Source organism: Salvia splendens, chromosome 10 (genome assembly GCF_004379255.2).
Source record: "Salvia splendens isolate huo1 chromosome 10, SspV2, whole genome shotgun sequence".
NCBI classification, from domain to species: domain Eukaryota; kingdom Viridiplantae; phylum Streptophyta; class Magnoliopsida; order Lamiales; family Lamiaceae; genus Salvia; species Salvia splendens.
Genome location: NC_056041.1, coordinates 10,007,777 through 10,034,481, shown reverse-complemented (window position 1 = coordinate 10,034,481; position 26,705 = coordinate 10,007,777). Strand labels below are relative to the sequence as shown.

At 38.4% G+C, this 26,705-nt stretch overlaps 5 protein-coding genes and 2 pseudogenes across 6 annotated transcripts; 3 read left to right on the top strand and 4 right to left on the bottom strand.

The window, feature by feature from the left end:
* The first annotated feature begins 214 nt into the window (after nucleotides 1–214).
* On the top strand, nucleotides 215–2,339 carry LOC121753350 (APO protein 4, mitochondrial-like). Of its 2 annotated transcripts, none has more exons than XM_042148624.1 (2): nucleotides 215–578; nucleotides 1,392–2,339. In XM_042148624.1, exons 1-2 carry the CDS (start codon nucleotides 307–309, stop codon nucleotides 2,083–2,085), a joined length of 966 nt encoding a protein of 321 aa, XP_042004558.1. In that variant the 5' UTR covers nucleotides 215–306; the 3' UTR covers nucleotides 2,086–2,339. The 2 variants fall into 2 exon arrangements, with proteins under 2 accessions (XP_042004558.1, XP_042004559.1); XM_042148625.1 differs by having other exon boundaries at nucleotides 328–564.
* Nucleotides 2,340–4,716: 2,377 nt separating this feature from the next.
* LOC121751085 (temperature-induced lipocalin-1-like) lies at nucleotides 4,717–6,313 on the top strand. Its single transcript, XM_042145798.1, has 2 exons — nucleotides 4,717–5,146; nucleotides 5,989–6,313. Exons 1-2 carry the CDS (start codon nucleotides 4,775–4,777, stop codon nucleotides 6,172–6,174), a joined length of 558 nt encoding a protein of 185 aa, XP_042001732.1. The 5' UTR covers nucleotides 4,717–4,774; the 3' UTR covers nucleotides 6,175–6,313.
* LOC121752591 lies at nucleotides 6,203–7,984 on the bottom strand (annotated as a pseudogene).
* Nucleotides 7,985–8,607: 623 nt separating this feature from the next.
* LOC121751046 (VAMP-like protein YKT61) lies at nucleotides 8,608–12,689 on the bottom strand. Its single transcript, XM_042145756.1, has 6 exons — nucleotides 12,335–12,689; nucleotides 11,873–11,970; nucleotides 11,660–11,764; nucleotides 11,481–11,546; nucleotides 10,455–10,541; nucleotides 8,608–8,893 (listed from the first exon to the last, which is right to left on the bottom strand). The coding sequence occupies exons 1-6, from the start codon at nucleotides 12,528–12,530 to the stop codon at nucleotides 8,843–8,845; spliced, it is 603 nt and encodes a 200-aa protein (XP_042001690.1). The 5' UTR covers nucleotides 12,531–12,689; the 3' UTR covers nucleotides 8,608–8,842.
* Nucleotides 12,690–15,284: 2,595 nt separating this feature from the next.
* On the top strand, nucleotides 15,285–18,807 carry LOC121750704. Its single transcript, XM_042145286.1, has 3 exons — nucleotides 15,285–15,677; nucleotides 16,986–17,009; nucleotides 18,424–18,807. The coding sequence occupies exons 1-3, from the start codon at nucleotides 15,470–15,472 to the stop codon at nucleotides 18,717–18,719; spliced, it is 528 nt and encodes a 175-aa protein (XP_042001220.1). The 5' UTR covers nucleotides 15,285–15,469; the 3' UTR covers nucleotides 18,720–18,807.
* Nucleotides 18,808–18,818: 11 nt separating this feature from the next.
* Nucleotides 18,819–21,667, bottom strand: LOC121750703 (two-component response regulator ORR24-like). The gene is made up of 6 exons (XM_042145285.1): nucleotides 21,399–21,667; nucleotides 20,986–21,138; nucleotides 20,532–20,918; nucleotides 20,371–20,447; nucleotides 19,211–20,122; nucleotides 18,819–19,074 (listed from the first exon to the last, which is right to left on the bottom strand). The coding sequence occupies exons 1-6, from the start codon at nucleotides 21,508–21,510 to the stop codon at nucleotides 19,003–19,005; spliced, it is 1,713 nt and encodes a 570-aa protein (XP_042001219.1). The 5' UTR covers nucleotides 21,511–21,667; the 3' UTR covers nucleotides 18,819–19,002.
* A 1,324-nt stretch (nucleotides 21,668–22,991) lies between these two features.
* On the bottom strand, nucleotides 22,992–25,772 carry LOC121752590 (annotated as a pseudogene).
* Between the last annotated feature and the right edge of the window lie 933 nt (nucleotides 25,773–26,705).

Here is a 26,705-nt window from a genome sequence, read left to right as displayed (position 1 = left end):
ATCACAATTTATTTACAATCATTTTCTACAAAATCCACATACTATTTCTTCAATTTCAATACAAACAAGGAATTTTTAAAATTTGCAACTAAAATATGGACCGGACTCTGATTTGGGCCTTAATTTCACACCCATTTCGAGTGGGTTGGCCCGGTTTGAGCACGACTATATATGCTTACATCCTAAATTTTTCTGAAAATCTATGTGGTTTTCTATGAATTATTTGCAGAATTGAATCGAAGGCGGGGGGTAGTTGATCATTGAGAGTTTGAGACCGTATGTCCAATTTGTGATTCTGGGATTGAGATGAGCTACGGCAATCTTAGACTATGGCGATATAAAGCCCTAATTCTCCAAGAAATTGTAAAAGGGCTTAGAAATTACAGCTCAAAATCGCGTGTGGGCGTGAATCTGGAGAAACTGCGGCCTTTGATAATGAAGCGAATCGCGCAAGCCAAGGATGATCGCCTCAAAGTCAAACCCACGCTTCTGGAGGCGCGTGAAGTCCTCCGAGCACGAAACGCTCTTTACGACGGCGTATCAATCCTCATTCGCCACATTCCGGTCTGGGTTTGCAAGTACTTATATCACCCATCTTCTTTTATTAAAATACAAGTGAATTTGCAGCTCGTTGAGGAACATTTTTGCGCGTCTTTTCTCCTTCATTCTTGGTTTATGCGCCAACTTTAATTGGTCTTTTGGGAGATTTAATTGTGACTTCTGATTATTGATGAATCAAATTGGTCATTCTAGATGGATAAAATATGCTAAAATTCTGCAGCTGTAAGCTATCTCTTTCAATATTTCTATTGACAAATAAGATTAGATTGATTATGTTGGATGACAGCAAAGTGCATAAAATGATTTTTATGACTAAATTGTTGTTTTTCTAGTTAAGATAAACTGATCCTTAAGCTTACTTTGAAAATGAACTTGTTTGGTGTTGTCCGGTTACATGCATCTGCTGCCATATTTTGCTGTCTCTGTTACTTGTATTGATGCGAATGAACAAACGTTGTGGATTAATTGCATTTATAGCATTTCGCATTGCTCCCTAGAGCACAATATTTTAAAACCAATTAGTCTAAGGATGGATTCTAATCAGTGTGTTGAGTTCAGTTTGTTTGTGTTTCTACTTGTTGGAGAATCGGTTGCATAATTTGACATGTGAAGGTTTAGCTCTAAACTTCTATTTGTTGAACAAGAATACATTTTTCAGCTCATGTCAAGCCATGTTCTTCTGGTATATTGTTTTAGTATTGAACATAGAGATTGATTGACGAGCAGTGGAAGAAATTGTTTCTATTGAATCTGTGTTAAAATCAATTTACTTCTCCAATGCAGTATAATTCGTCTTAGAGGTTGTTCATTCTTATATTTTCTTGTGGCAGATATTGCCCGGAAGTTTATATTGGCGAAAGTGGTCATTTGATTCGAACATGTCATGGCTACCGGCATCGTTCAAATAATAAGTTACACGAATGGGTAAAAGCAAGCATAAACGATGTTATAGTCCCTGTAGAGGTTCTCCATCTGCAGAAGATATTCCCAGATGTCAACAAACACCATGAAAGATTTGATCATCAATACATTCCTGCAGTTGTGGAGCTCTGCCTGCAGGTTGGAGTGGATGTCAACGACCGAAGTACTTCATCTAGTCTGATTACTCCACCATTTCCAGATTATGGCCTGAAACTGATAGCCCGACAAACCATGACTGCATGGGAGGAGCTTCGGTCTGGAGTCCACAAGTTGCTGTGTGTGCATCCGGCGAGAGTGTGCAAGTTCTGTAAGGAAGTGCAGGTTGGGCCATCGTGGCACAGAGCTCGAGCATGTGGGGTGTTGAAGGACGAGAGTTCTCATTGCTGGAAGAGGGCGTTGGTGGAGGACTTAGTTCCGTCTAACGTGGTTTGGTCTAGGCGCCACCAGGATACACGTGTGCTCGTTGATCAGGGTCGCAAGTATTATGGTCACGCGCCTGCTGTTGTTGATCTGTGCAGTAAGGCCGGTGCATTGGTCCCATCTAAATACTTCTGCATGATGAAAGTTCATGGATTTACTGCTCCCCGTGAATCGTCTTTGTGATCTTATATTCAACTACCGTGGCCTCTCTGATATGGTGGTTGATTGATTGGTGTGATTTCAAACAGTTTGTTGATTCAAGGGTTAGAACTTAGAAGAGAAGAATGAGGGTTTAGAGTAGAAATTAGGATTTTTTTACCCCAATGGTAGTTGGTTTATCCTCTCTGTTAAATCCAGCGATTTTCTGCAAAACATCAAGAGTGCTTGCGTTGAAATCAACAACAGATTTTGTATACAGTAATACAAAAATTTCTATATACCTGTTGTATTTAAAACCCATTTCCCCACAAAGAAGATTAGCTACAAGTCTACAACACAAAACATGAAACACCCTCTGATCCTCCATTTTTCTTGCATCAAATAATTTATTCGAACAAATTGATCAGCTATAAAAATGGAATTAAATGTCGTAAATAATTAATTTCAAATGCTTATTATTTTCAAAAGGGCTGATAAAAAAAATACACAATTAAATTAATTTAGGACTTTACCATCCATTTTGAATGTGTTAAAAATTACCTACAAGAATTTTTAGTGCGTAGCCATTTCTTTAATCAATTACTATGGCAAATTTAAATCATTTATGCCGTAGCCAATTATATTACTAGTACTAATTTAAATCAGTAATATCATTTTGATCATTAATTATTGATGTAAATCAAATAATGCTAATTCTACTCCAAGATTTCTAATATTTTTTTTATATTAAAATAACCTATTAATTAATCATTAAAGTTTGATGATTATTTATTACTTGATAGATATATAGATGTACATGTGGAGTGAAGACATGAGACAAACCTGGGGTCTGATTCAAACTGTCCTTTGCCTATCAAGATGATGTCTAAATTCTTTTATCTTACCACCATTATCTTCGTCTTTGAAATATCTTCGCGTAGGTACCTTTTACGCCTCAATCGGAGCACGGATGAAGAAGTTATTGCCATTTGATGAAGGTTGCGCAGCAGTGCGAACTCGACGGAAACGCCCGACCCGGGCGTTTTTGTACGCCCGGTTTGGCACCGTTTTCGGCCGGGTCGGGGGTTTTTCTCGGAAATTGCCGAATTTCAGTTTTCAAATAGGTTTTGGAGTGGTTTTGGGGGCATATTGAGACACCCTTGAACTAGAAAAATTACCAGAGAAAGAGGAGGAAGTGGGGAAGAAGATTGGAGGTCCAATCACTCAACTTCCATCATCCCGAGGAGATTTGCTACCATCTACACATCAATTTCATGGGTTCTATTGTTCTTCTTTATTGTTTGTGGATGTGTAACAAAACTCTTACGTTGCTCTAATTTGTGAAAGATGTGAATTACTTGTGAATTCTATGGATTAATATTAATATATGATCTTTTTCAACGGTGCTTTTTACATTGAATTATAATTCCAGCCTGATTTATTATTCAATCATGTCTTTTAGCCAATATCTCTTTAACTTGGTTAAAAGGTGGAAACGTAGATAAAGAGTTTGGGATTTGTATCGTGTTCAGCATATGAATCTTGGATAAGTTAATTTACATGTCGTTACAATAACTGTTGGATATTTACCACGCTTCCGTAGGAATATTCAATTAATTTTGTAAATGAATCATGTACGTTGGAACTTAGTTGGGTTAGAGCTTAGCATGCTTCCATTGGAGTGATAATCCGAGGAGTACGAATTTGATCTTAGTGTTCAGCAAGGTTAAATTCAAGCATCTATGAACATGTTCATTGTGAGTAGAATGAACGATTTTATTACAACTTTCATTAGATTAATCTTTAATCCATAGATTAACTGATCCATTAAGTTAATTCACATCTGGAGCATATTAGGAGCAATGTTCTCAATCTCTTGATTTTGTGCTATCGTTTTATTTCTTAACTTGTTTTTGCTTCAATTTAGTTTCTCAATCCAAAAATTTCAAAATTTACTTGCTTTCGAATTAGATAACTGTACGCCTCCCTGTGGTTCGACACCCTAAGTATTACAACTACAGTTGTATTCTTGCAATTAAGTTGTAGTTTTAGAGTTATTATTTTAAACTTGAGTGTCAAATTTCCATTGACTTAAAAGCTCTATTAATACACATCAATTATTTTCATGTATAATTTGAAACTTTTAGATTGTTTTTTAACTAAATGATACTAGTACTTGTTTTGATTTAATCATCATCCCGACATGATTTTCATGTATAATTTGAAACTTTTAGATTATTTTTTAACTAAATGATACTAGTACTTGTTTTGATTTAATCATCATCCCGACATGCCACCTTAGACCATATTTCGCCACCCTAATTACGATTTCAGCAAAATTCAATTTTATAAGAAATAACTACTACTACACACTAAAATTTTACATATTTTTCCAGTCCCTTTCAAAATTGGTGTTATATTTTTTGGACCATTATCCAAATTTGAATTGATTGTGCAATGCTTATGAGCGAAGAGATTGAAGACTTTGTCCACAAGACATTCCTTAAATTCAAATTCCTTTCAAATCAAAGAAATTTAATTCACATTATCAGGAAAATATTTGAGTAGGTTCTCAATTATTCAAGAATCTTCATTGAGTATAATCACAAGGCTCTCAACGCTCCACGTCCTCTTCCAAAAACCCTATCAACAAAATATATACTCCTTCCCCAAAATCACAAAACCCATACACACACAAGCAAAATACACTCACTCCAAACAAATATCAGCAACAATGGCGACGAAAGAGATGCAAGTAGTGAAGGGGCTGGACATCGAGAAATACATGGGGAGATGGTACGAGATCGCATCGTTCCCGTCGAGATTCCAGCCGAAAAGCGGCGTCGACACACGCGCCACCTACACCCTCAACTCCGACGGCACGGTTCACGTGCTCAACGAGACGTGGACGGGTGGGAAGAGGGGCTACATCGAAGGCACCGCCTATAAAGCCGATTCCAACAGCGATGAGGCTAAGCTCAAAGTCAAATTCTACATCCCCCCCTTTCTGCCTATCATTCCCGTCACTGGTGATTATTGGGTGCTTTACATCGATCCTGATTATCAGTATGCTGTCGTTGGCCAGCCCTCCCGGAGTTATTTATGGGTATTTCTTCTTCTCTTTATCTTTGATTTTTCTGTGAATTTTTGTTTCTGTTTAATCATATTGTGCTCGTGTGTGGATGGAATCTGGTGTGAAGCAACACAATGCAAAATTTGTTGGTCTTGTTTATTAATCGTTGGATGGATTAAAAGCTAGGAATATTCCTAGCTATTAAGGATTGGGTATAGAATAAAATAATACTACTTAGGTTATAGGAGTAATTGTCTAATAAGATGGATTTGGAATTTGGGTCTCTTGGAAATATACAAGACAGTTTGTAACAAAATATGCGATTGGATCATTAGTGAGTTCCTCGACTTGTTCAATTTATAATTTTGTACTGGATTGAGATCAATTTTTGTTGTGGAAGAAGAGAAGTTGTAATATAGCGATATTGGCCTTAAAATCTATAAACTTATTGCTCACATACTCTGTAAGTGGTCTAAAACTCGCAAACTTTAAGATTAATGCTAATTTCTTGCCGCGGGCATTCTTCAAAATTTGACAGATTTACTAGGCATAGATTATCCTATTAGGCTATGGTTAACCATGAATTCAAGATTAAAGGGTGTTGAAGCTATGTTGTTTCATGTATAATTCAGACTAGAGCCGAGTAAATTTCACCGCTAGCCACGTAGTAGTAATTTGTTGAAAAAAAGTTCTATTTGGATTGGGTTGGGAAAAATTGCACACTTATAAAAAGTTGTAAGTGCGCATTAAAAGCTCATGAAAAATATTTACCTAAATTTTATGTTTTTCTAGACCAATATTCCTAAAAATTAGTAGTGTGGGGATTGATGTTTGAGTAAAAGATTAGTGAATAATGAATGGTGGGTGTGTTGCAGATTCTGAGCAGGAAGGCTCATATTGATGAGGAGACATACAATATGCTGGTGGAGAAGGCTAAAGGGGAAGGATACGATGTGAGCAAGCTCCACAAAACTACTCACTCTGATAACCCACCGGAAGCTGAGAATGCGCCTCAAGACACTAAAGGCTTCTGGTGGATTAAATCCATCTTTGGGAAATAGGATATAAGATAGTATGTTGAACAGGAAGACTATGTATTCATATTATTATTATCTCTTGTTATTTCCCCCTTCCCCTTGTGCATAATGTAAGTACTTGCTAAGAGTTTTTATGTGACATAGTACAATGTTATTTTGATAAGTGGCTTACAAAATGATCCAAATTGTTGAATGAACTTCCACCACTAGTGGTGGCATCTTGTGCAGCTGTAGCTTCGAGCCCTTCTCTCTGTCCACTTGTGCGATGTAGCTTCGAGTAGATGTTGTGCTAGCTCATCGGCACCAAGCATGGCTCTGTCGCCTTCAAAGACCCGAACCCCAATGTTGAGTTCGTTCTCTATTAATGTCGCGTTGACAAATTGGTCGGCTCCCATAGGCCATGCCATCATCGGCACTCTAGCAGTGATACTTTCCAGTGTCGAGTTCCACCCACGTTGCGTGAAGTAGGCACCCATGGCTTCGTGTCTCAATATCACAACCTGTAGAGCCCATCCCCTGATCACAACCCCTCTCCCCACAACTCGGTCCTCAAATCCTGTAGGAAGGAAGCACTCCATAATCACACTCTATTTTATCCTTGACCACTAGTATAAATTTCACACCACTTTTCTCTTAACTCCAAGCATAACTCCTCCAATTGCTTGTTACTCAATAAAGTTTGGCTTCAAACATATGAACACAACTGTTCGATCTTGACACGTGTCGAGCCATGCGGAAATTTTAGAAATGGGTACCGAACTCGACCCGCCCCGGCCGACTGCCCCAATCTCAATCGGAGGCAAAAGTGGCCCAATGGGCCATATCCGATTGTGGCCCAACTCCTTAGCCAAATAGTCCAAATAAACACCCTCCAACTCGCTAAACGTATTCAAAATCAGTCCATCACTAACGGGTATTAGCGCGGAAGGAATCTTTAATGAATTCCAAAACTAGGTCTCCCTCCACGTAGCTCTGATAAAGAGGGCTCAGCTGCCACCAAGGGTAAAACGAGGAATTTGTAATCTTCGGAAACTGAATGATTTCGTCTTCGTCGTCGTCGCGGTTTCTCCTCGTTGGCATCTCACACCAAAGTGAATTGATGATGGAAATGGCGAGAGCGCCGCAGGGGGAGAAGACGTAGCGGAGGATGCTGAGCTGGGAGGCGAGGTGGTGGGTCCACCCGAGAAAGAGGTCGGAGATGATGGCAGTGGGCGGGGAGGGGTGGCTGCGGAACCAGCGGAGGAGAGGATCGTGGAGCTCGCCGAGCGCGTGGAGCATGAAGCGGAAGGCGTCGGTATTAGAAATGGGCCACTCACCCCTTAAAAGGCCTCATAAGGGGGAGGGTTATCCACACTTATATAGGTGAGCTAGGATCGTTACCAAGTCGATGTGGGACAAGAATTATGAATTTTAACACGCCCCCTCACGTGTGGGCCGGAATGACACATCGGACTTCCATCACGTGGGTAGGCAAGAGAAGAGATAAAGAGATATAATCCATCATCGACTTGGGCCCGCTCTGATACCATATTAGAAATGGGCCACTCACCCCTTAAAAGGCCTCATAAGGGAGAGGGTTATCCACACTTATATAGGTGAGCTAGGATCGTTACCAAGTCGATGTGGGACAAGAATTATGAATTTTAACAGTCGGGAGGGAGTTGGAAGAGATTCTCGACTCCGGCGGGGTGCGGCGGGAAGGGAAGGGAGAGGGCGGAGATGGAGATGGGGTGGGCGACGACGGTGACGGTGACGGTGACGCCGGAGCTGGCGAGTTGAGCGGTATCATGTGGCCCTGCGCAGGGAATGGGAATACTAGCACGTGTGTATGCATTTCTTGCCACCCACACGACTTAATTACACAAGAATTGAATGAAGGAGATGGTTTGAACATGTGAAATCTGATTAGCCAGTATTTGTAGTAGGAGAAGGAAGAGGAGCAAGACAAGATTTGTACGAGTTTACATTTAAAAAGTATTTTGCGATTGACAAATTGTGATTGGTTATCACCACCGACTACCAACATAAATACTACAATGCTAGTTGTACTATGATAATCGAATTAGGTAACTTTTATATTTTCATAGTTGAAAATATAACTGAATGTAAAATTCTTAACAAACTCTATAGTCAACATACCAATGTATAAGAATACAACTTAAGAGTGCATTAACTACCTCGTGCACTCAACCGAAACAATTTCATTGCGACTCTATATGAAATTCACAAGCTCAACTCTTCCAATTGTTTGTTTGGGGCATTTTAAAATGCAGTTGCCATCAAGGGCAAAATGGGGAATTTTCGGGAGCAGTATCATGTGCCCACGTGAGACTTTAAACAAGGACACATGCGCTTCAAAAAACAATTAACATATATGCAATTGATTACTGGTAACATAAGTACCCTCCAACTCATAGCAATTAACTTTTTTATATACCATATCCACTGCAATATCAATTAACAAAAGTAAGATGATTATAGCTATATAAATGAACACCAATGTCGCATTGTGATATTACGTACACTGATTATAACCTTTAAATAACGTGATAACAGAGAGGAGCAACCAAAGATTTGAGGCTCACAACAGTATACAAGCAATATAAACACTGACACTTCCACATTTTATCAATTCATCAACACAACTTAGCCACGTAGCATGAGATCATCAATCCCCTTCTTTCTGATGCATTTACAGTACAGTACAACATTGATTGGTCTTCTTCGCTTGCTTATAAAACATCTGTTTCAAAATAAGTTGCATCAGAATGATCAGCAAAAAAAGAACTTCACATTTATCAATTCTTGACACAACAAGTCCAAGAAAATAACTTCTAACTACATTAAGCATATCATTAAGGAAAACCACAATCATCTACCACATCTATACCAAAGAATAAAAACGTAACTGATTTAGTCAAAAATTTTAAACTCTAAGAAAGTGAAAGCCGGAGGAGCAAAACCAGCTTAACTTCATTTGGGCTTTTAAGGGGTCATGTACTTTTGAAGATTACCTTAGGTATATAAATTTGGATAAACTAATCCCTAGTTTACTTTAAACTTTGAAGGATTGGAGTTTTGGGGATATCCCAAGGGATCTTGATAATTTCAATCAATTGAGTTTATTTTGTTTGATTCATATCTCAGTGAAAATGTAGAATTGGAGAAATTCACTAATGAGGATAAAAATACCCAATCTATCTTTAATAATCATGAAAAGTACCCACTAAGAGTATTCATGCTTATGCTCATCACCAGTAACCATGATGACAACATCATAGGAAAAAATTCAACCACTGCTAAACTTATTCGATATTTGATACAGTGCAACTAATAGAATTTTCAATACCATTTGAGATCAAAGATAAGTCAGGTGGGATGTCAATGGGACGGATTAAAAATAAAAACCAGAAAAAGGCCGAGGTCGAGGTGGGTCTAGAGTCTCAACTCGGTCAGACAGGTCCCTAGAAGGGTATGACTCTAGTCAAACGGGTACAAAACAGATCTGGGGTTAGTGAATTTTAGTAGACTTATTATTCCACATATTTTAATCTTTTTAATACATATATTATCCATTCTAGACACGATCCAACCACTTCCCTTCCCTTCATCATGTCACCACTTCTCTAATGTCTATACATGATACATTTCACTGTGACTCTTCTGTCATTACATTTTCTGAGAGTCTCAGCAGCTATGTCTGCCCAAATTCTGCACTTTCACCCATGGACACACCCACCACTCCAGATGCTAGTAACAGACACTGTGAGCCCTCCTCATCCTTGCCATTGGTTTTGTTCCCCTACATATTCCTCTTCTTCCCACTTTAAAGTCACTAAATATATGGACATATTAATGTTTTGTTTTCTCAATTTTCTTCCACTATCATCAATGCAAGACGGGAGCTGCTGAGCTGGCCCACATGTTTCCCTGGCTGAGTGGTTCTTGGGAAAATCCAATCCCAACCCAGACCTCCCCATTGTCATCCCTAAAGCCAAGGATACAATATAACAATAATAAAACATGCAACTACACTCATTAATCAAATAAAAGTACTCACGATATCGATTTCTTCAGGGGGGAAAGATAAATGTTTTTTCTTTTTTCAATTTATTAAAATATTTCCTAAGAAATCAAATAAGGATGAAAGGGTGCTCTCAGTGTAGATTGTGTGGAATCATATGCACTGTAGAACACATACAACAGATTTATGGTTCATGATTCGAGTATGTCAGGGAAATAAGAGACCATTTGCTCTTGGAGATTTATTTTAGAGGCACTAAATTATCAAACAAAAAACAAACCTGAGAAGCTGCACTGAGATCTGAACTCTTCTCAACCAAGCTATCGAGCTTCTCACCTCGTTCTAGCACACTATCAATAGTTTTGTGCTGAGACAAAAGCCAAATACAATTATATCATTATAAAAAGGTTAAGATAAAGGATCAGGTGAAAATACTACAAAGAGTTTGGAAGCTTAATTAAACCAACAGTGTCTAGCATTACGAAAATTCTTAGTACATTGTTTGCTGCAATTCTTTTAGACACATGCTAGAGTAGCCCGTGCAGTGTAGTCCCCGCACAGGCTTCAAGTAACTACATAGTAAAATCTTCTAATCTTCAATATATCACACGATAATGAGAAATGTAAATTTAAAACCTCAAATGATGAGGAGCATAAATGAAAAAACAAGTGTGAGAAAAAACACACCTACGTAGTTAGAATTTTGAGAAGTTAGCAGAGTTAGAAGAGATTGATGACAAATAGCAGCTCAGTTGGAAAGATGCTGATACGGATTGGAGGAGTGGAAATAGGGAAGTAGCTGGGCCAGCTGATGTGGAGGATTTGGTGGGCAGCGTCAGAATGATAGAGAATGAGATTAACGGGTTAGAGAAAGCAGCGGCAGAATGATAGAGAAGGAGATTAACGCTTTACTCTTAATTATTAATTAGTTAGGATTTGATTAGATTTATTTAATTAGTTAGGATCTGGTTTAATATTTTAGGGTTATAGATTATTATAAATAGAACTTAAGAATGAGAGCAGCGTATCTTTTGGAGAGATCAGAAATAGGACGGCGGTAGCCGTAGGCCTCTGCGGAGGATTATCGTGGCCTCCTTCGTGAGGATTGTTATTCTATTTGCTTCTTTCTTTCTGTCCTTTTTATCAATAAATTGAGATCTTATTTCCTTAATCAGTGTTCTATTGATTGAGTTGGAATTCAGCCTTTACTCCTAACAGATGCTTCCCCTCTAACCAATGCATTGTAAGCGTGGTGTGTGTGAGTTGTAAGTTGTAACTCAAAAAAAAGTTATAAGAGATTACTTACAAGAATAATTTTAGTTTCATCCAACTCCCGCTGGATTCTTAACAGCTTGTCCGCCTCAGCAGGATCCTGAACAGTCACAGGGGTACTAAATTAGTAAACTGCAATACATGGAGAGAAAAAGAAAACAATGTTCACTGAGAAAAATTGCAACTGTTGATTTCCATCAAAGACTAGCATACCTGAAATTTGGTAAGTGCCTCGCTTAGATAAGGCCATTCTTGACTGTTATCCGCTTGAACAGTTTGCCATGAATCACCGAAGTTCTTTAGATATTCATCGAAGACCTGCCAAATAATCAAAAGTTCATTCAACTTCATACTATGCAAAAGGTCTTTTTCCTTGCAAATTCAAAACATTTTCACTGTAGCATGAGCCAAGTAGATTATGGATACCTGGTTGAGCAGTGAAAAAGCACTTCGGACCGGATAGTGGTCATCCATAAACCCCAATACACACAAGCCGTTTCGATTATAAGAATGAACCTTGTATTCTGATAAATAACAATTAAAGAAGATGTTAGTAATTGTTTTTGGCTATTCATAGACTACCTTGCATAACAAATTGAATAAACAAGCAACTAAATGTTCAGCGCACAGCATACACATCAAATTAATTTATCAGTAATCAACAACAGAGAGAGACAAAAACATAAACCAGCAATTCGAAAACAAACGTCAGGGAATAATAACCAATAAAACCAGCGGAAACAATACACACCAAAATAATAGTATAATCTAAACAAAGCGCAAAGCCCCTCAAATCACCAAAACCCGCATAATCCCTAGACAAATCGAACCAAAAACTAACAAATCAACAAATTGATGATAAAACCTCAAGAATCGCTTGAGACCGACCTTCATGCTGCACCGATTGGCGTTGTCCGGGCGGCGTCCGTTTAGCTACGGTCCGACCCACAAAAATAATGAACTCCTTCACGCTGTGGCGTTGGAAAAATCCGAAGCTGCTTAGATCCGTGGCGTTTACCAATATAATCGGATCCGCACCCTCCGGGGTGCATTTCAGTACCATCAGCGCCGTAATCTTCACCATTCTCTCTCCCTCTCTCTCTGCGACACACTACGTTACTCGTTAAGGAAGGCGAGAAACCCAAATTTGGTCTAATAAAAATTTAAAATTCTTTATTCTGTTATCGCTTGGAATTAAAGAAGTTTTGATGGGGGATCTGATGCTCTTCACATTGCATTTCTATTTTCTACTAATGCTTTATAGTAGTAATTACAACTACTACTACTACTATTATTGATTTCACAATAGTATTCCTTAATTGAAATAAATTATATTCTAGAAATATTAAAAAGAAAAAGATGTAAAATTTCTGTTACACATACTTTTTCTCCACTTTAAAATATTTTATATTTTTACAGCGCAATTTAATTTTTCTTAATATTAAAGACTGTAAATTTAATTATCAAAATGACATACTCATATAACTAAAAAGTTTAGCAAAATAAACTTTAATAGTCATAGTACTAGTATAAGACTAATATTTCATTAATTTTGTCGCTCTCTTTCCTTATATTTTTAAAATCTGTTAGTCAAGACTCCTATTCTAAAATGGACTAATATTTTATAATTCAGACAATCTGAGCCATTAATTCTGGAAAAGTATGATTGAATACCAGTGAGAGCATTTACAACGATGGACGAATGTCGTCCGTCCGTGCCAGCGGCACGGAAGAGGTCGTCCGCTGCTGCGCTCGCGCCGCTGGCACAGCGCTGCTTCATGCATCGAGCACGTCCGTGCCAACGAGCAGCTGACGTGACGTGCTACGATTGGGCAACGGCATAGCCGTTGCCTTTGAATATTTTTATTTTTTATTTTTTAAAAATTCGGTATTTAATTATAAAAACTGATAAAAAAAATATTTTTCAAATCCCAAAAATACGGCCGTTTTTTGCCCGTTTTTCTTGATTTTTTTGATTTCCCCCCCCCAAAATCATCTATAAATACACACATTCATCATCCATTTATCACATCAAATCATCTCTCATTCATAATTTTCATACAACTTATCTTCACCTTCATCTCTCACTCAAAACCTCAAATGGATTTCACCCATCTTATGGCGGAAGCGGAGCGCGAAGAACAAAAATACTACGAATAACATCGTGCCGCTTATGAAGCATATGTCGCGGCGAATACCCCCGCTCCTCCTCCTCAACGAACTAGATCAACTCGCCGCTACATCCATCGTGACCGGGAGGGAGCCCACGAAAGGCTCGTTGCCGACTAGCCACGGTTTCCAGCAGATTACTTCAGACGTCGTTTTCGCATGTCAAAGCGCTTGTTTATGCGAATTGTCAACACATTGTCCGCACGTGTTGAATTCTTCCAAACAAGTCCAGATGCAGCCGGCCGGCAAAGTATCACGCCGTTGCAGAAGTGTACGTGTGCCATCCGACAACTCGCTACTGGGCAAACGGCCGACCTCTTCGACGAGTATTTGCATGTCGGTGAGTCCACTGGAATCATTTGTCTAAAAATTTTTTGCGAAGGCGTTCGTACAACTTTCAGTGATGAATTCCTTCGGGTACCCACCACCGATAATTGTCAACGGTTGCTTCGTCTTCACGAATCAGTCCATGGCTTTCCCGGAATGCTTGGCAGCATTGACTGCATGCATTGGAGATGGAAGAATTGCCCGACTGCTTGGAGGGGGCAACACTTAAGCGGTCACAAAGGCAGCGGCCCAACACTTATCCTTGAGGCGGTCGCCGACTACCGCCTATGGATTTGGCATGCATATTTCGGCGTTGCCGGATCCAACAACGATTTGAACGTGCTCTATTCTTCACCACTCTTCAATGATGTGATGAATGATGTAGCACCGACGATCGACTTCACCATTAACGGAAATACATACCACATGGGTTAATATCTCGCCGATGGTATCTACCCAAGGTGGTCGACTTTCGTGAAGACGCTCAGCAACCCGCAAGACCCGAGACGAGTTCTTTTTGCGCAGCGTCAAGAGTCCGCTCGGAAAGACGTCGAAAGAGCCTTTGGGGTCCTTCAAGCCCGATTCAACATTGTGAAGGCCCCGGCTCGGCTCTGGTACGTGAATAATAGCGCCGACATCATGTACACGTGTATTATCTTACACAACATGATTATAGCCGACGAAGGACCGAAGGTGGCTAGCTTCTACGACGAGGATTAAGCCGGAAGCTTAACCGCGAGGTCTCCTCCACGCCGAGGTCGGCATACGACGGTGGGGGAGAGGCTCGAAACAAGGCACACAATGCGCGATACCCGAACCCACATTGAGCTACAAGAAGACTTAATCAAACACATGTGGGCGAAATTCGGCAACGAGTAGTGGTTTTTTTAAATTTTACTAATTTAATTATGTAATTTTTAATTTTTAGGATTTTGATTATGTAATTTTTAATTTTTAGGATTTTAATAATGTCTTTTTTATTTTATTTGTAATTTGTAATATTATTTCGGTCATTTAATGAATTTTAATATTATGGAAATGTTTTTATTTAATTGAATTTTAAATTGAATTTTAAATTGAATTGTGATCGTCTTTGCGGAAGAGCACCGCTGTGGGTGTTGTGCTCTTACCGAAGAGTATGTAGAAAAAGTGAAGCTGTGTCCACAACCGTGCTAGCTGGCAAGAGCACCGTTGTGGGTGCTCTGAAGACTAAAGAGGAAAGGGCGGAAGGGGTAAGTAGAGCACGTGAAGCGTAAAATAATTGGGATCGAGTGGAATTAAAAACATGAAATTAAGAAAAAAAAAGAAGAAGCAACATTGAAAAGAGGACAGTCGCTGACATTCAGACATACATTGTTGGGCTGGCATCACTTCTTGCTTTATTTCACTGCATAATTAAAATTAAAAAAATGGCAAAATAAAAGAAGATTGATTCATCGTTTAATTCCGCATCAGACGGTAGCAACTATCATCAACTACCCGACTGCATCACCATATTAAAGAAAGAGTAAAGAGCTGGAAGAGTGTATGTGCTTGAGAGAGGGAGAGATGGGTGGAGGGAGAACAGTGAAATGGACTTTGGTGATTCTTGCTGTGGTGTTATCGCTCTTCGTTTGTGGGCCACCTCTCTTTTTCAAAGTGAAGAAGGGTTTCAACTCCAAGGGGATTTCAGCTTCTTGCGCTGAATGCATTTGCCGTTGCTCCCCACCTCAATCGCTCTCACAGATTTCTCCTGGTTCGCCATTCTTTCCTTCTGCTTCTTTTTTAAAGTCTCTCCATTTCATTAGTCTTTTCTGCGATTTGATAAAATTGAAGTCTTGATAATGTTTCTACTGCTTTTTACTATGAATTCAGCTCTGCGTGTTTCAGCATTATTTGCCTCTTTGTTTTTTTCCCCCTTTTTCATCTTGAGCTCTGTTTACTCAAAGCTGTTTTTTTTATAGAAATGGAATAAAGGTTAAGTTGATACTCCTTTCGATTGCAACTACTGATCCTATTGGGAAAAATGTAAGCATATAATGCCAATGGAAAATTTTGAAGCACTGTATTTGGTCTCAATGTACACGAGATTATGTTTATGTTTATCTAAATTACATCTGCTTTCTTATTCCTATAAGTATTACTCCATAACAATCAAGATGGACCAGACTAATCTCCTGTCGTGCTAAATTCCATTGCACAGTGTGCGTGTACATGTGCTTGCTGTCATTGTATTTTACTCCAAGTTGTGTGTTAGTGTATGGCTCCATGAAGTTAAGAGGTTATGCCAATTGACAAACTGTGAAGCTCTTTTCTCTAGAAATAAGATTATTTAGTAATTTTGCATTTTGGAGCATGTTTAAGACATTCTTATTCCTGAACCGAGTTGCTGCCTGAGCTACCTATACAGTAACTTTTCCAAGCCATAATGTAGTATAGTACAAATACTACAAACTATGAGGGAAGAGTGAAAATATATTGTGTTAGATGCCGGGATACAATGAGGGGGACAAGATCCTAGGTTGCTTCCACCTTTCCAATTGCTCCTAAGGCCTTTACAACTTATTTTCTCAGTGTTTTATTCTCTTGTAATGATAATTCGTAGTTTTTGACGGATAATTTTAAGAGGAAAATCCCAGGTGATATTTGTCTGCAATATTGCTATCAAGTGTACACCAATTTTTAGTGGCATTTGTTTTGTTCTAATTGTGTATTTCTTATTGCCTCCTGACTTCCCTTGAGCATGTCTTCCCTTTCCCTTGTCATATCAACAAGAGGGAAGAGAGAAGTGGCACACGAGAATGAAATACACTAGTGAAGGAAGATGAAAATGAAGCGTTGAGTTAGGCGATCTTTACCAACAAGCTATTTCTTCCGTTATTAACTAGTACAAGTTATTTGTTCTTTTGGGTACTTTAGATTTCTCTTCATCTTCATATTCCTAGATTATGTATGCTTGACTCTTAAAACGTAGAGTCACAAACATTTGTAGCTTAGAAACTCACTTTTACTGACCCTTTTTTTGAATTTTTATTAACTTGTGCGTTTTTTGTGGTCTTTGCAGGCTTGGCTCACCTCTTTGTTAAAGGTAAAGTATTGGACTAAATTTCCCTTAGGGTGTGTTTGGGACCATGGAAATGGAAATGGAAATGGAAATGGAAATGGAAATGGAAATGGAAATGGAAATGGAATTGGAATTGGGATTGGAGCCTTCAATTCCAAATCCAATATTTGGCACCACAAAAATAATTCAATTCCAAATCTTCCAATTCCACCATTTGAATTCCATATCAGAAGTAGAAATTTTGAATTCCAAATAGTCATAAAATTAGATAAATTCACTATATATCCACAACACACATTTCACACACTACACACATTTCACACACTTCACGCACTTCACACACTTCGCGCACTACACACATTTCGCGCACTACACACACTTCACACACTACACACATTTCACATATTTCATGCACTGCACATTTCACACACTACACGCATACACACACTACACACATTTCACACTACACACACTTCACACACTACACACATTTCACACACTACACACTACACGCATTTCAAGCATTCAATTTTTGGATTTTTTTTGTTTTTGGATTTTTTTCGATCCGAACCGAACCAACTCAAAAAATTAAAATTTTCAAAAAATTAAACTGAACTAACCAAATACCTAAAAAACTGAACCAAATTTGAATTTCAGTTTGTGAATAGTGTGCGTGTATAGTGTGTTATTTTATATATAGTGTGTGTATGTTTTGTGTAAAATGTGTGTAGTGTGTGTTTTGTGTGTAATGAGTGTAGTATGTATACTTTATGTATAGTGCATGTAGTATGTTTATTTTATGCGTAGAATGTGTGTAGAGTGGGCAATGTGTGAAGTATTTTTTTTTGGTATAGTGCGTGAACAATGTGTATTTTGTTTATAGTGTATGCAAAGCGTGTAGTGTGTGTATTTTGTGTAGAGTGTGAATTGTGTGTATGGTGTGTGTGCAGTGTGTGTACTTTTTGAAAATTTTAATTTTTCGATACGGTTCGTTCGGATAAAAAAAATCTAAAAACTAAAAAAATTCAAAAATTGGATGCTTGAAATATGTGAAATGTTGAAGTGTGAGAAATGTGTGTTATGTGGGAAATGCGTAGTGTGTGAAGTGTGTGTAGTGCGTGAAGTGTGTGAAATGTGTGTAGTGTGTGAAATGTGTGAAATGCGTGTAGTGTGTGAAGTGTGCGTAATTTGTGTAGTGTGTGTATTTTGTGTAATGTGAGTGAGAGTGTATTTTGTATATAGTGTGTATGCATAAATTCTTCAAATTCAATTCCATATCAATTACTTCATTTACCAAACATAAGATTTGGAATTGAATTAGAATCCATCCAATTCAATTTCATAGAATTTGAATTCCAATTCTGTGTTCCAAACGCAGCCTTAGTGAACATTTTTTTGTGAATTTAGTTAGCATGAAGATATCATGGTGGTTTGGCAGATTGTGGAAAAGATGATCCTGATCTCAAGGAAGAGATGGAGAAGCAATATGTGGACTTATTATCCGAGGAGCTAAGATTGCATGATGCTGTAGGCAAACAACAATCGCAACACATGAACATCACTTTGAGAGAAGCAAGGAAGTCGGCTTCTGAATATCGCAAGGAAGCTGAGAAATGCAATGTTGCCACAGAAACCTGTGAGGGAGCCCGCGAACGAGCTGCCCTGCTACTTACTCGGGAGAAGAAGATAACAGCCTTGTGGGAACGAAGAGCTAAACTTCTTGGTTGGGAATAACTGTAGCAATGATGCTCTGTAATGAATTGTTTAGGTACTGTACAATGTTTTAAAGTTTGCAGAAATCTCAAAATTCTGCTGCAGCTAAGATTTCAAGTGTCTAACAACAAAATTTTGAAACTTTTAATCAAAAATTCTAAACTAAACAAAATCCAAGTTTCTCCAAGCTCATTGTAACTTGCGAGTTGCAAGAAAAAAAAATCTAACAGTAAAGCTTCGCTAAAAGGGAGATCGATCAGAAAAATGATAATTTTGAATATAGATAAAGCCTTGAAGAGAGCTCCTACTGTGTGCCTGCCCCAAACGAGTGATTAGCAAACGCAAGCTCATCATCTGGCACAGCTTCATCTTGTTGCTACAAATCAAGAAAACATGATATATATTAGTAACATATATGTATAGCACAAACTAATGATAACCTATGATAGTGCAGATCCCATCACTAGGAAGTGTGATACAAAAAATTAAGCAAATCATTCATGATTGTCTACCGGCTTGAGCATAACATTCACCAGTTCGTCCAGCGGATCATAGCCTTGAGGAGTATATCCTGGCAGTAACTTTGGCTGCTCGGAGAAGAGCAAGTCCTCGTTAGAACTTGATGTGGATTCTGTTGCCAGATTTCCATTCTGCTGCACAAGAGCTGAAGCACCAACACTTGATCCGCCACCAGTATACATATCCATCTTCTGGTTCAAGACCCCGCTACCCTGCCCTTGTTCTGCCCAACATTGGGCCACATTCTGCACATCGCCCATCGACCCTACCTGACACTGCATTTCTCTCGAAACTTCAAAGGGCGGTAAGCCCAAGCCAGAAGAAAGAGCAATAGGGTTGTTCTGTACATAAGTCCCTGAAGAGTTATTATCACTGAAAACATTAAGAGGCAACTGACTGTGAAAAGGCTCAGCAGAAAGCAGAGGATTTGGGTGCTGCATTTCAGATGCCTCGACTCTTTTCTGCCAATTCACACCAGTGGGATAAGAAACACCACTATTGAAGGAAGCCGACTGATGAATAAACCCTCCACTACTCAGAGGTTGCTGTGCGTTTCCATGCAGCATCTGCGGATTATTCATGGGACCACTCACCAAGCTGCTTACAGCCGTTACAGCTGAACTCCATTGCCCTTGCTGTGTTGCAACAACTGAATCGATGGAGTTGCTCACGTTTTGAGCTTGACTTGGCTGGACTAGAGTGGAAGGAGTAAAGTTATGAATATTCACATTACCAGGACTGTTTACTCGACCGAGCATGCCACCCGCGCAATGTGATAATGCAACATTAGTTGGTCTTGCTCCACTAAAACTTTGAAAATCTCCAAAACCATCCAATGAACCCATATTCATGACGACTTGTTCGGTTGCAGGATTATTAATTTTTTTCAGGTAATGCCTATACTTCTGCAGGACAATATGTAATAAAATTAACAAGAATTACTATTAAAAGAGAATATAATTTTCTTTGCATCTATCACTGGTATGATTTTGGAAACTTTAAAATGCATAAGATAGAGCAAATGAATTGTCTAAAATAGGAGGCTATTCCATAGTTGATGAGCCCACTAACAGCCTGAATAGTTAAATGTAATTTTCAAGAATACAAATACTTTCATAGGCAAACGAAAACATATGTCGAGAAAGATTATTACCTGGAGATGGCTCGCCACATTTTCGCGGGTAATGCCTTCGACGTTCATCAAGTTCAGTATTTTTTTGGGAACGGCCCCTGCAATGACAAATTAGACGTTAGGAAGTGCAATATCAAAAGGAGAAATTTGTGGATACCAGAAAGTAAGTTAGAAGATCTCACTTTCAATTCCCAACACACTAATTGTTTGGAGAAACTTCATGTGAAGCTCTTTAGTCCAGGTAACACGGCGTTTCTTGCGTGGCACATTGTCTTCGTCTTCATCATCATTACCATCACCATCGTACACATCTTCATCATCCTTTTTCATTCTATTACATTTTTCATTTTGGTCAGTATTTCCTGCCGATGATGAACCATGACCTTCTCCAATTGCCTGATGAGCTCTGGTTTGATCATTCAGGTTCTTAGGGTTGCACTTCATTCTCCGTACTACATGCTGCCAAATGTTACTCAGCTCTTCAATCCGAATAGGTTTCACCAAATAGTCACAAGCGCCATTGTTAACCCCTTTAAGTACGAGCTCGGGATCACCATCTGCCGACAACACTGCAACGACATAGCATCAGAACAAGTTACAAGCTGAACTAACAGAATATGCTTGAGGTGCACTTACTGATAACCGGTATATCCAATTTAAGACCAACAAGTTCCAAAAGCTTAAAGCCATCCATGTCGGGCATGTACACATCACTAATCACCAAGTCGAATCTGTCGTTGTTTTCACTGATCATCTCCCACGCAACCCTCGCCTGGCTCGCTGTAGTCACTGTGGATTCATGAAAACAGTGGATTCAGCAGTTAGTAGTAATTCATAAAAGCTGACATGCACATGAACCAAAAGAATCAAAATATTAAGGGGCCGTTTGGTTGCTATGACTAATTTTATCTTAGAAAAAAGAATTCATCAAACAACAGAATTCAGGAACACTGACAAAACAACATAACTGAAAACGTGAATTCGCAAACCAAATACCCATAGGCAATCAAGTAACAAATCAGAATTCAAACTTTTCAAGAAAAACAAACCATTATAGCCGCATTTTTTGAGTAAAGTATCCAATAGCTTCAAGCAAGTTGGGTCATCATCAACAGCAAGAACACGCATCCCCGCCGGGAAGTTCTCGTCAATAACAGTCATTTTTGCACAACTCAACAATTTCAAATCAGAGTCTGTAAATCAAATCTTCAACACACAAAGTTAGTTGCTTTAAAACTCCCGGCAAAATCCAATAGGAAAAAGAGCTTCTTTTAATGTCATGTGAAGCATTGACTTCGAATTACACAGCGTGTGCCTGTCCGTGTGTAGAGAATTTGTCTCTCTTAAATCCTGTCTCCTCTCTGTCTCTCAACTCAGTGATTTGTTAGAGAATATTGATACACACTCTAACGAGTATTTATAGCGGAGATATACGACTTAAGATCTTGACCGTTGGATTTGCGTATGTGTTCATGGGCCTGGGTCTCAAAGTTAAATTAGGCAAAATTTTGCTCTTTTTCGTAATTTAATGGTTTCCTTAGTCATATTTCTTCCCTGCACGACTGCACCTAAAAATGGTTGTTTATGACATATGGTAATTTGTTACGGCTATTTATGGTTTTTTCCAATTGAGGGTGGGTGCCTCCATCTAGTTATTCTGAATCTTTAAATTTTTTTTGTAACTTGAATGCTTATTATATTACCCGTTTTCCTTTTCTGAAAATCATTGGCATCTTTCAGCACTGCAAAACTACCCTATTTTGAAAAAGGAAAGGTTATTAATAATGATATCTATAACCAAATTTAAAACAAAATCTCTTAATCTTCTTTTTTATATTTCAGTTGGAAGGGTATGATGAATTCAAGACTCACTGACACTAATATTGTTTCTACTAACTGATTTTAAGATTCAAAAAGGTACTACTGTGAAATCATTCACAATTGTAAACATGTGAATTTTCTTATCGAAAAATTAAAATCTAAATTTTTTATAACGTGGCTCATTTTCACTATGCAGAGTACTGATTTGTTTTCATTTTTCAGCCACTTTATTTCAATGGCTATATTATTTTATTTTGTAATAGAACTTTTTTTTGTTCCCATACTAACATAAATTGAAACACTAGAATTATTTTCGCCTTGTTACCATGTGATGATTAAAATATATTTTAATAGCATTAAAATTTGATAATTCAGAACAGGAAAAAAAATTGACCATGTTTGTGCTTTATTACCATTTTGGTGATTAATATATCAAATATAACTATGCATATGTATAAACTTTCGTACTTTTTTACTTTTTAGCTCCAATTTTATACTAGTATAGCATTAAACGATTTTAAGTTTGATACTAGTATAGCATTAAACGATTTTAAGTTTGTTTTATTTACTGTATTTATGTAATCGCGATGAAAAATTAGATATATATGTTCACTTCTTATTCAACTCATAGCTCTCACTCCAACAAACAACATAAGCAAATCACAATGGTTTGCAAAAGGACCATCAAATTTTTATACTACAACTCATAACTAAACACACTGCTATATTACATGAAGAAGAAATAATGAAAGTGTACAACTCGAAAATACAGATACACACATGAAAAACAAAAAAAAAACTTCAATTTCCATTGTCCCATGTCATGGAAGCTGCAATACAGAAAACAATTTCTAGCATTACGACCATTACTCCAAACATGATTTAAATTAAAAATCTGATAAACCATTATACATGTCTTAGCAAGAGTCCAGTTGCTATCATCACCAAGTGCCCAAAAGAAATAGCCTCCAAGTCTCTGAGCCTTAGCAAACTTGACCTTAGAGCATCCACATCCGTGCTCTTGCCAACGAGCACGGATGTGGGCCCGGACCCACTTTTACTCCCTGCTCTTAGGCAAGAGCACAACACCCACATCTGTGCTCTTCCGCAAGGACATGCTCAAGGGTCCCACCATTCTATTATTCAATTTAAATAAAAACATTTTCACAATATTAAAATGCATTAAAAATAACCAAAATACTATTACTAATTACTAAAAAATTAAAAATTACATAATTAAAATCCTAAAAATTAAAAATTTCACAATTAAAGTCTTAAAAATTAAAATTTACATAATTTAAACCCTAAAAATTAAAAATTACATAATTAAAGTCTTAAAATTAAAAAAAACCCACTACTCGTGGCCGAATTTCACCCAAATGGATGATGAATGTGTGTATTTATAGATGATTTTGGGATTAAATTTTTTTTAAAAATTTCAAAAAAAAATTCATAAAAATGGTAATAAAATCTGTATATTTTTGGGAATCCGAAAATATTTTTTTAAAATTTTTGGTATTATTTTTCGATTTTTAAAAAATAAAAAAGAAAAAGAAAATGTCAGCGGTCAATAGAAATGTGCCACGTCGCCCTGCTCGCTGGCACGGACGTGCTCTTAGCTAAGAACATGTTCGTGCCAGCGGCAAGAGCGCAGCGGCGGACAGGGGTGTCCTTGCCAGTGGCACGGACGGACGAACCCTGCTCACCGCTGTGGATGCTCTTAGCCGCTATCGAAGTAGCATCATCGTATCCAACCCAATTCGTTCCAGCATATGAATACGTAGACACAGTCGCGTTGTCAAAAACCACCGTCACATTATTCTCAGCATTGAACTCCACGACCGCCGAATAAACCAACACTCAGTGGCGGAGGGAATTCAAAACAAGGGGGGACAATGGTACCCCCAATTTTTTTTCATTTTTACTACTATTATTATTATATATAATTTTATTAGTAATGTATTTTACAAAAATTTCTAAAAGATAGTTATGAATATTGAAGGAAGAATCATTTAAGGAAATAAATCAGAATATAAGCTTGCTTCAGTCCTAGAGATGAGCTTCTCTTCTTTTGACAAAGAAAGTGTACTCAAACTTGCAACTTTTTATCCTTCCAATTTTTCAAGCATTGATTTGAGGTCTCTTGATTGCCAACTTGATATATTTATGGAGGATACGAGAAGAGATAATGACTTTCAAAATTTGCAAGATTTTAGTGCTCTTTCAACGAAGCTTGTTGAAACAAAGAGGGATGTGGCTTACCCCTTTGTCTTTTTGCTTATCAAGTTGATTTTGATTCAGGTTGCTACTGCAAGTGTAGAGAGAGTATTTTCTGAAATGACGTTTGCAAGAATAAGTTGTGAAATAGAAATGGTGATCAACCTGATGATTGTTTGGTGACTTTCATTGAGAAAGAAATGTTTCTACAAGTCTCTGATGATGATAGAGCCAATCGCTTTGAGGAAATGAAGACTCGTAGAAAAATAAATTAGATGTTATGTATAGTTTTTGGTTTTTTATTTTAAAATACACGATTTCAAAATTGAATAATATTTCAAATATTATTTTACTACTATTTTCTACTATTTTTTTAGTATTATGTAATTATTTATCATACTACTCGTATCCCCAGATGACAAATCCTGGATCCGCAACTGCCAACACCCCGCCGCCCTGGCCCGCTCCGACGGCCGGCGCCCTGATCCCGTGCTGATCCGGATCCTTTAGCATCCACGTCCGCCCATACGCCGGCATCCCCATCACTATCTGCTTCGATCCCACCCCGCCCCTCTTCCACGCCGCCAACGCCGTAGCTAGTGCTCACGTTGCTTTTATTATCATACAGCAGCGCGTGCGCCGCCGTCGCATTTGGCTCCCACCCGCCGTGGTAGTCCAAGCACGTTGGACTTAAAATGTCCACATACCTTAGAAACGTATTAATTTGGGATTATTATATACTGTATCAAAGAAATTATTAGAATAGAGAAAGCAGGAGGAAAGAAAGCTGGTGATTTTGAGAGAGGAGAAAATGAGAAATGTCTATTTCTCCTATTTTTAATTGGCGCGAGTTTTAAGAAATTGTTCGATTAAATGAAAGGATTAGAAAAATGTCAGTGGCATACGTGATCACTCACCAAAAATAGTAGTAGAATATAAAATATGACTTCTAAGAAGGATTGGACGAAAATGGCAATACGAGAATTCTAATGGGGCATTGGAGGTAGTAATATCTCTGTTTCATCCTGATGGCATCCCCGGGATAGGCGCGTGGCCCGGGGTACGACAGGTCAGGAGAGTAGTAGCCTCGGCTGGGCCGTGGCGAGGGACTCTTGGTTTAGAACGGATCGCCAATCTTTGAGGAGGAGTGCGAGGTTCGACATGTCTAGGGAGTTGGTGGGGAATTCCCAGTGGAGGTCGAGGCAGTCAAAGCCGTGGTGGCGTGCGGCGGTGATGGAGGACTGGATGAAGGCGGAGGAGCTGGCCATGGCGGAGAAGGTGGTGGGGTCGGCCCCTGCTCCGCCTATGGAGAGGATGGCCTTGGATTTAGGGGTGGAGGTGAAGGCGTCCATCCATTGATCGTCGTTGGAGGTGAAGGCGTCCATCCATAGGCGAAGATGTGATGATGAGAAGTGAGAATTTTCTGATAAGCCATATTCTAGTTTGTGTTGTTGGAACTATGATACCAATACCACAGGAAGTAAGTAACTATGGTTGTATATATAGAGATTCTGTAGTGTAAACGGTACGTTGATTCTTAGCATGATTGATGTATGTTTATATTTTTTATGTCTGTGAGGACATTCACAAGAACACAAAGGTGTTGAAATTTGGCAAAATTATTGCCATCCCACATCGGTGGGGAGTAGATAGTTTGGGGGTGTGGCTTCCTATAAAAGGAGCTCACCCCCCATTTTGTAATCTATCCCAAATTTGTATTCTCTTCTCCGTCTATATATAAGCGGGCTCTGCAGAGGTGCTCGGAGACGTAGGCAATTTGGCCGAACTCCGTTATCAAAGTTTCGGGTGTGTTCTTTCTTTATTATTTATTTTGTTCCGCATTTATTTCTGGCTTTATTTTCTGTTGGGATATTGTATTCAATATTATTTGCGGGTTTGGTAGTAGTGTTTTGTACGGTTCTTTTGGGTGTTTTATATTGTTATAAATACACCGACTGATAAATTCTGTTAGGAATCTGGTATTTAAGAGGGACAGTGTCCTCGCCAGTCTTTCCAAAGAATTTATTTGGAGAAGTAATTTTATCGAGTAGACCCAATTGGGTTAACTCTGAAATTACTGAATCGGTTCATTTCACTATTTGAGAGAAAATTACCCGGTTTTCTCAACAAGTGGTATCAGACCCAAGGTTCGTCCTTGGTTCTATTTGTTTGTAATATTGAATACTTTATTTTGAGTCTGTAATGGTGGGTAATGATCAAGAAAACAAGGCTAGTTCTTCGTCATCGTGGTCGAGGTTTCCACTGTCAAATATGAAATTGACGGTGGAGATATTTGACGGTACTGGCCATTTTGGTAT

Excerpts from the sequence above, each read along its gene's own strand:
- LOC121753350 (XM_042148624.1), top strand. The coding sequence starts at position 307 with ATGAGCTACGGCAATCTTAGACTATGGCGATATAAAGCCCTAATTCTC. Across the intron at positions 579-1,391 it reads ATTCCGGTCTGGGTTTGCAA|ATATTGCCCGGAAGTTTATA; the intron begins GTACTTATATCA and ends TTCTTGTGGCAG.
- LOC121751085 (XM_042145798.1), top strand. The coding sequence starts at position 4,775 with ATGGCGACGAAAGAGATGCAAGTAGTGAAGGGGCTGGACATCGAGAAA. Across the intron at positions 5,147-5,988 it reads CCTCCCGGAGTTATTTATGG|ATTCTGAGCAGGAAGGCTCA; the intron begins GTATTTCTTCTT and ends GGTGTGTTGCAG.
- LOC121751046 (XM_042145756.1), bottom strand. The coding sequence starts at position 12,530 with ATGGTGAAGATTACGGCGCTGATGGTACTGAAATGCACCCCGGAGGGT. Across the intron at positions 11,971-12,334 it reads CCAATCGGTGCAGCATGAAG|AATACAAGGTTCATTCTTAT; the intron begins GTCGGTCTCAAG and ends GTTATTTATCAG. Across the intron at positions 11,547-11,659 it reads AGGCACTTACCAAATTTCAG|GATCCTGCTGAGGCGGACAA; the intron begins GTATGCTAGTCT and ends GTGACTGTTCAG.
- LOC121750704 (XM_042145286.1), top strand. The coding sequence starts at position 15,470 with ATGTGCTTGAGAGAGGGAGAGATGGGTGGAGGGAGAACAGTGAAATGG. Across the intron at positions 15,678-16,985 it reads GCTCTCACAGATTTCTCCTG|GCTTGGCTCACCTCTTTGTT; the intron begins GTTCGCCATTCT and ends TGGTCTTTGCAG. Across the intron at positions 17,010-18,423 it reads GGCTCACCTCTTTGTTAAAG|ATTGTGGAAAAGATGATCCT; the intron begins GTAAAGTATTGG and ends GTGGTTTGGCAG.
- LOC121750703 (XM_042145285.1), bottom strand. The coding sequence starts at position 21,510 with ATGACTGTTATTGACGAGAACTTCCCGGCGGGGATGCGTGTTCTTGCT. Across the intron at positions 20,123-20,370 it reads ATGTGGCGAGCCATCTCCAG|AAGTATAGGCATTACCTGAA; the intron begins GTAATAATCTTT and ends ATTGTCCTGCAG. Across the intron at positions 19,075-19,210 it reads TGAATGTTATGCTCAAGCCG|CAACAAGATGAAGCTGTGCC; the intron begins GTAGACAATCAT and ends CTTGATTTGTAG.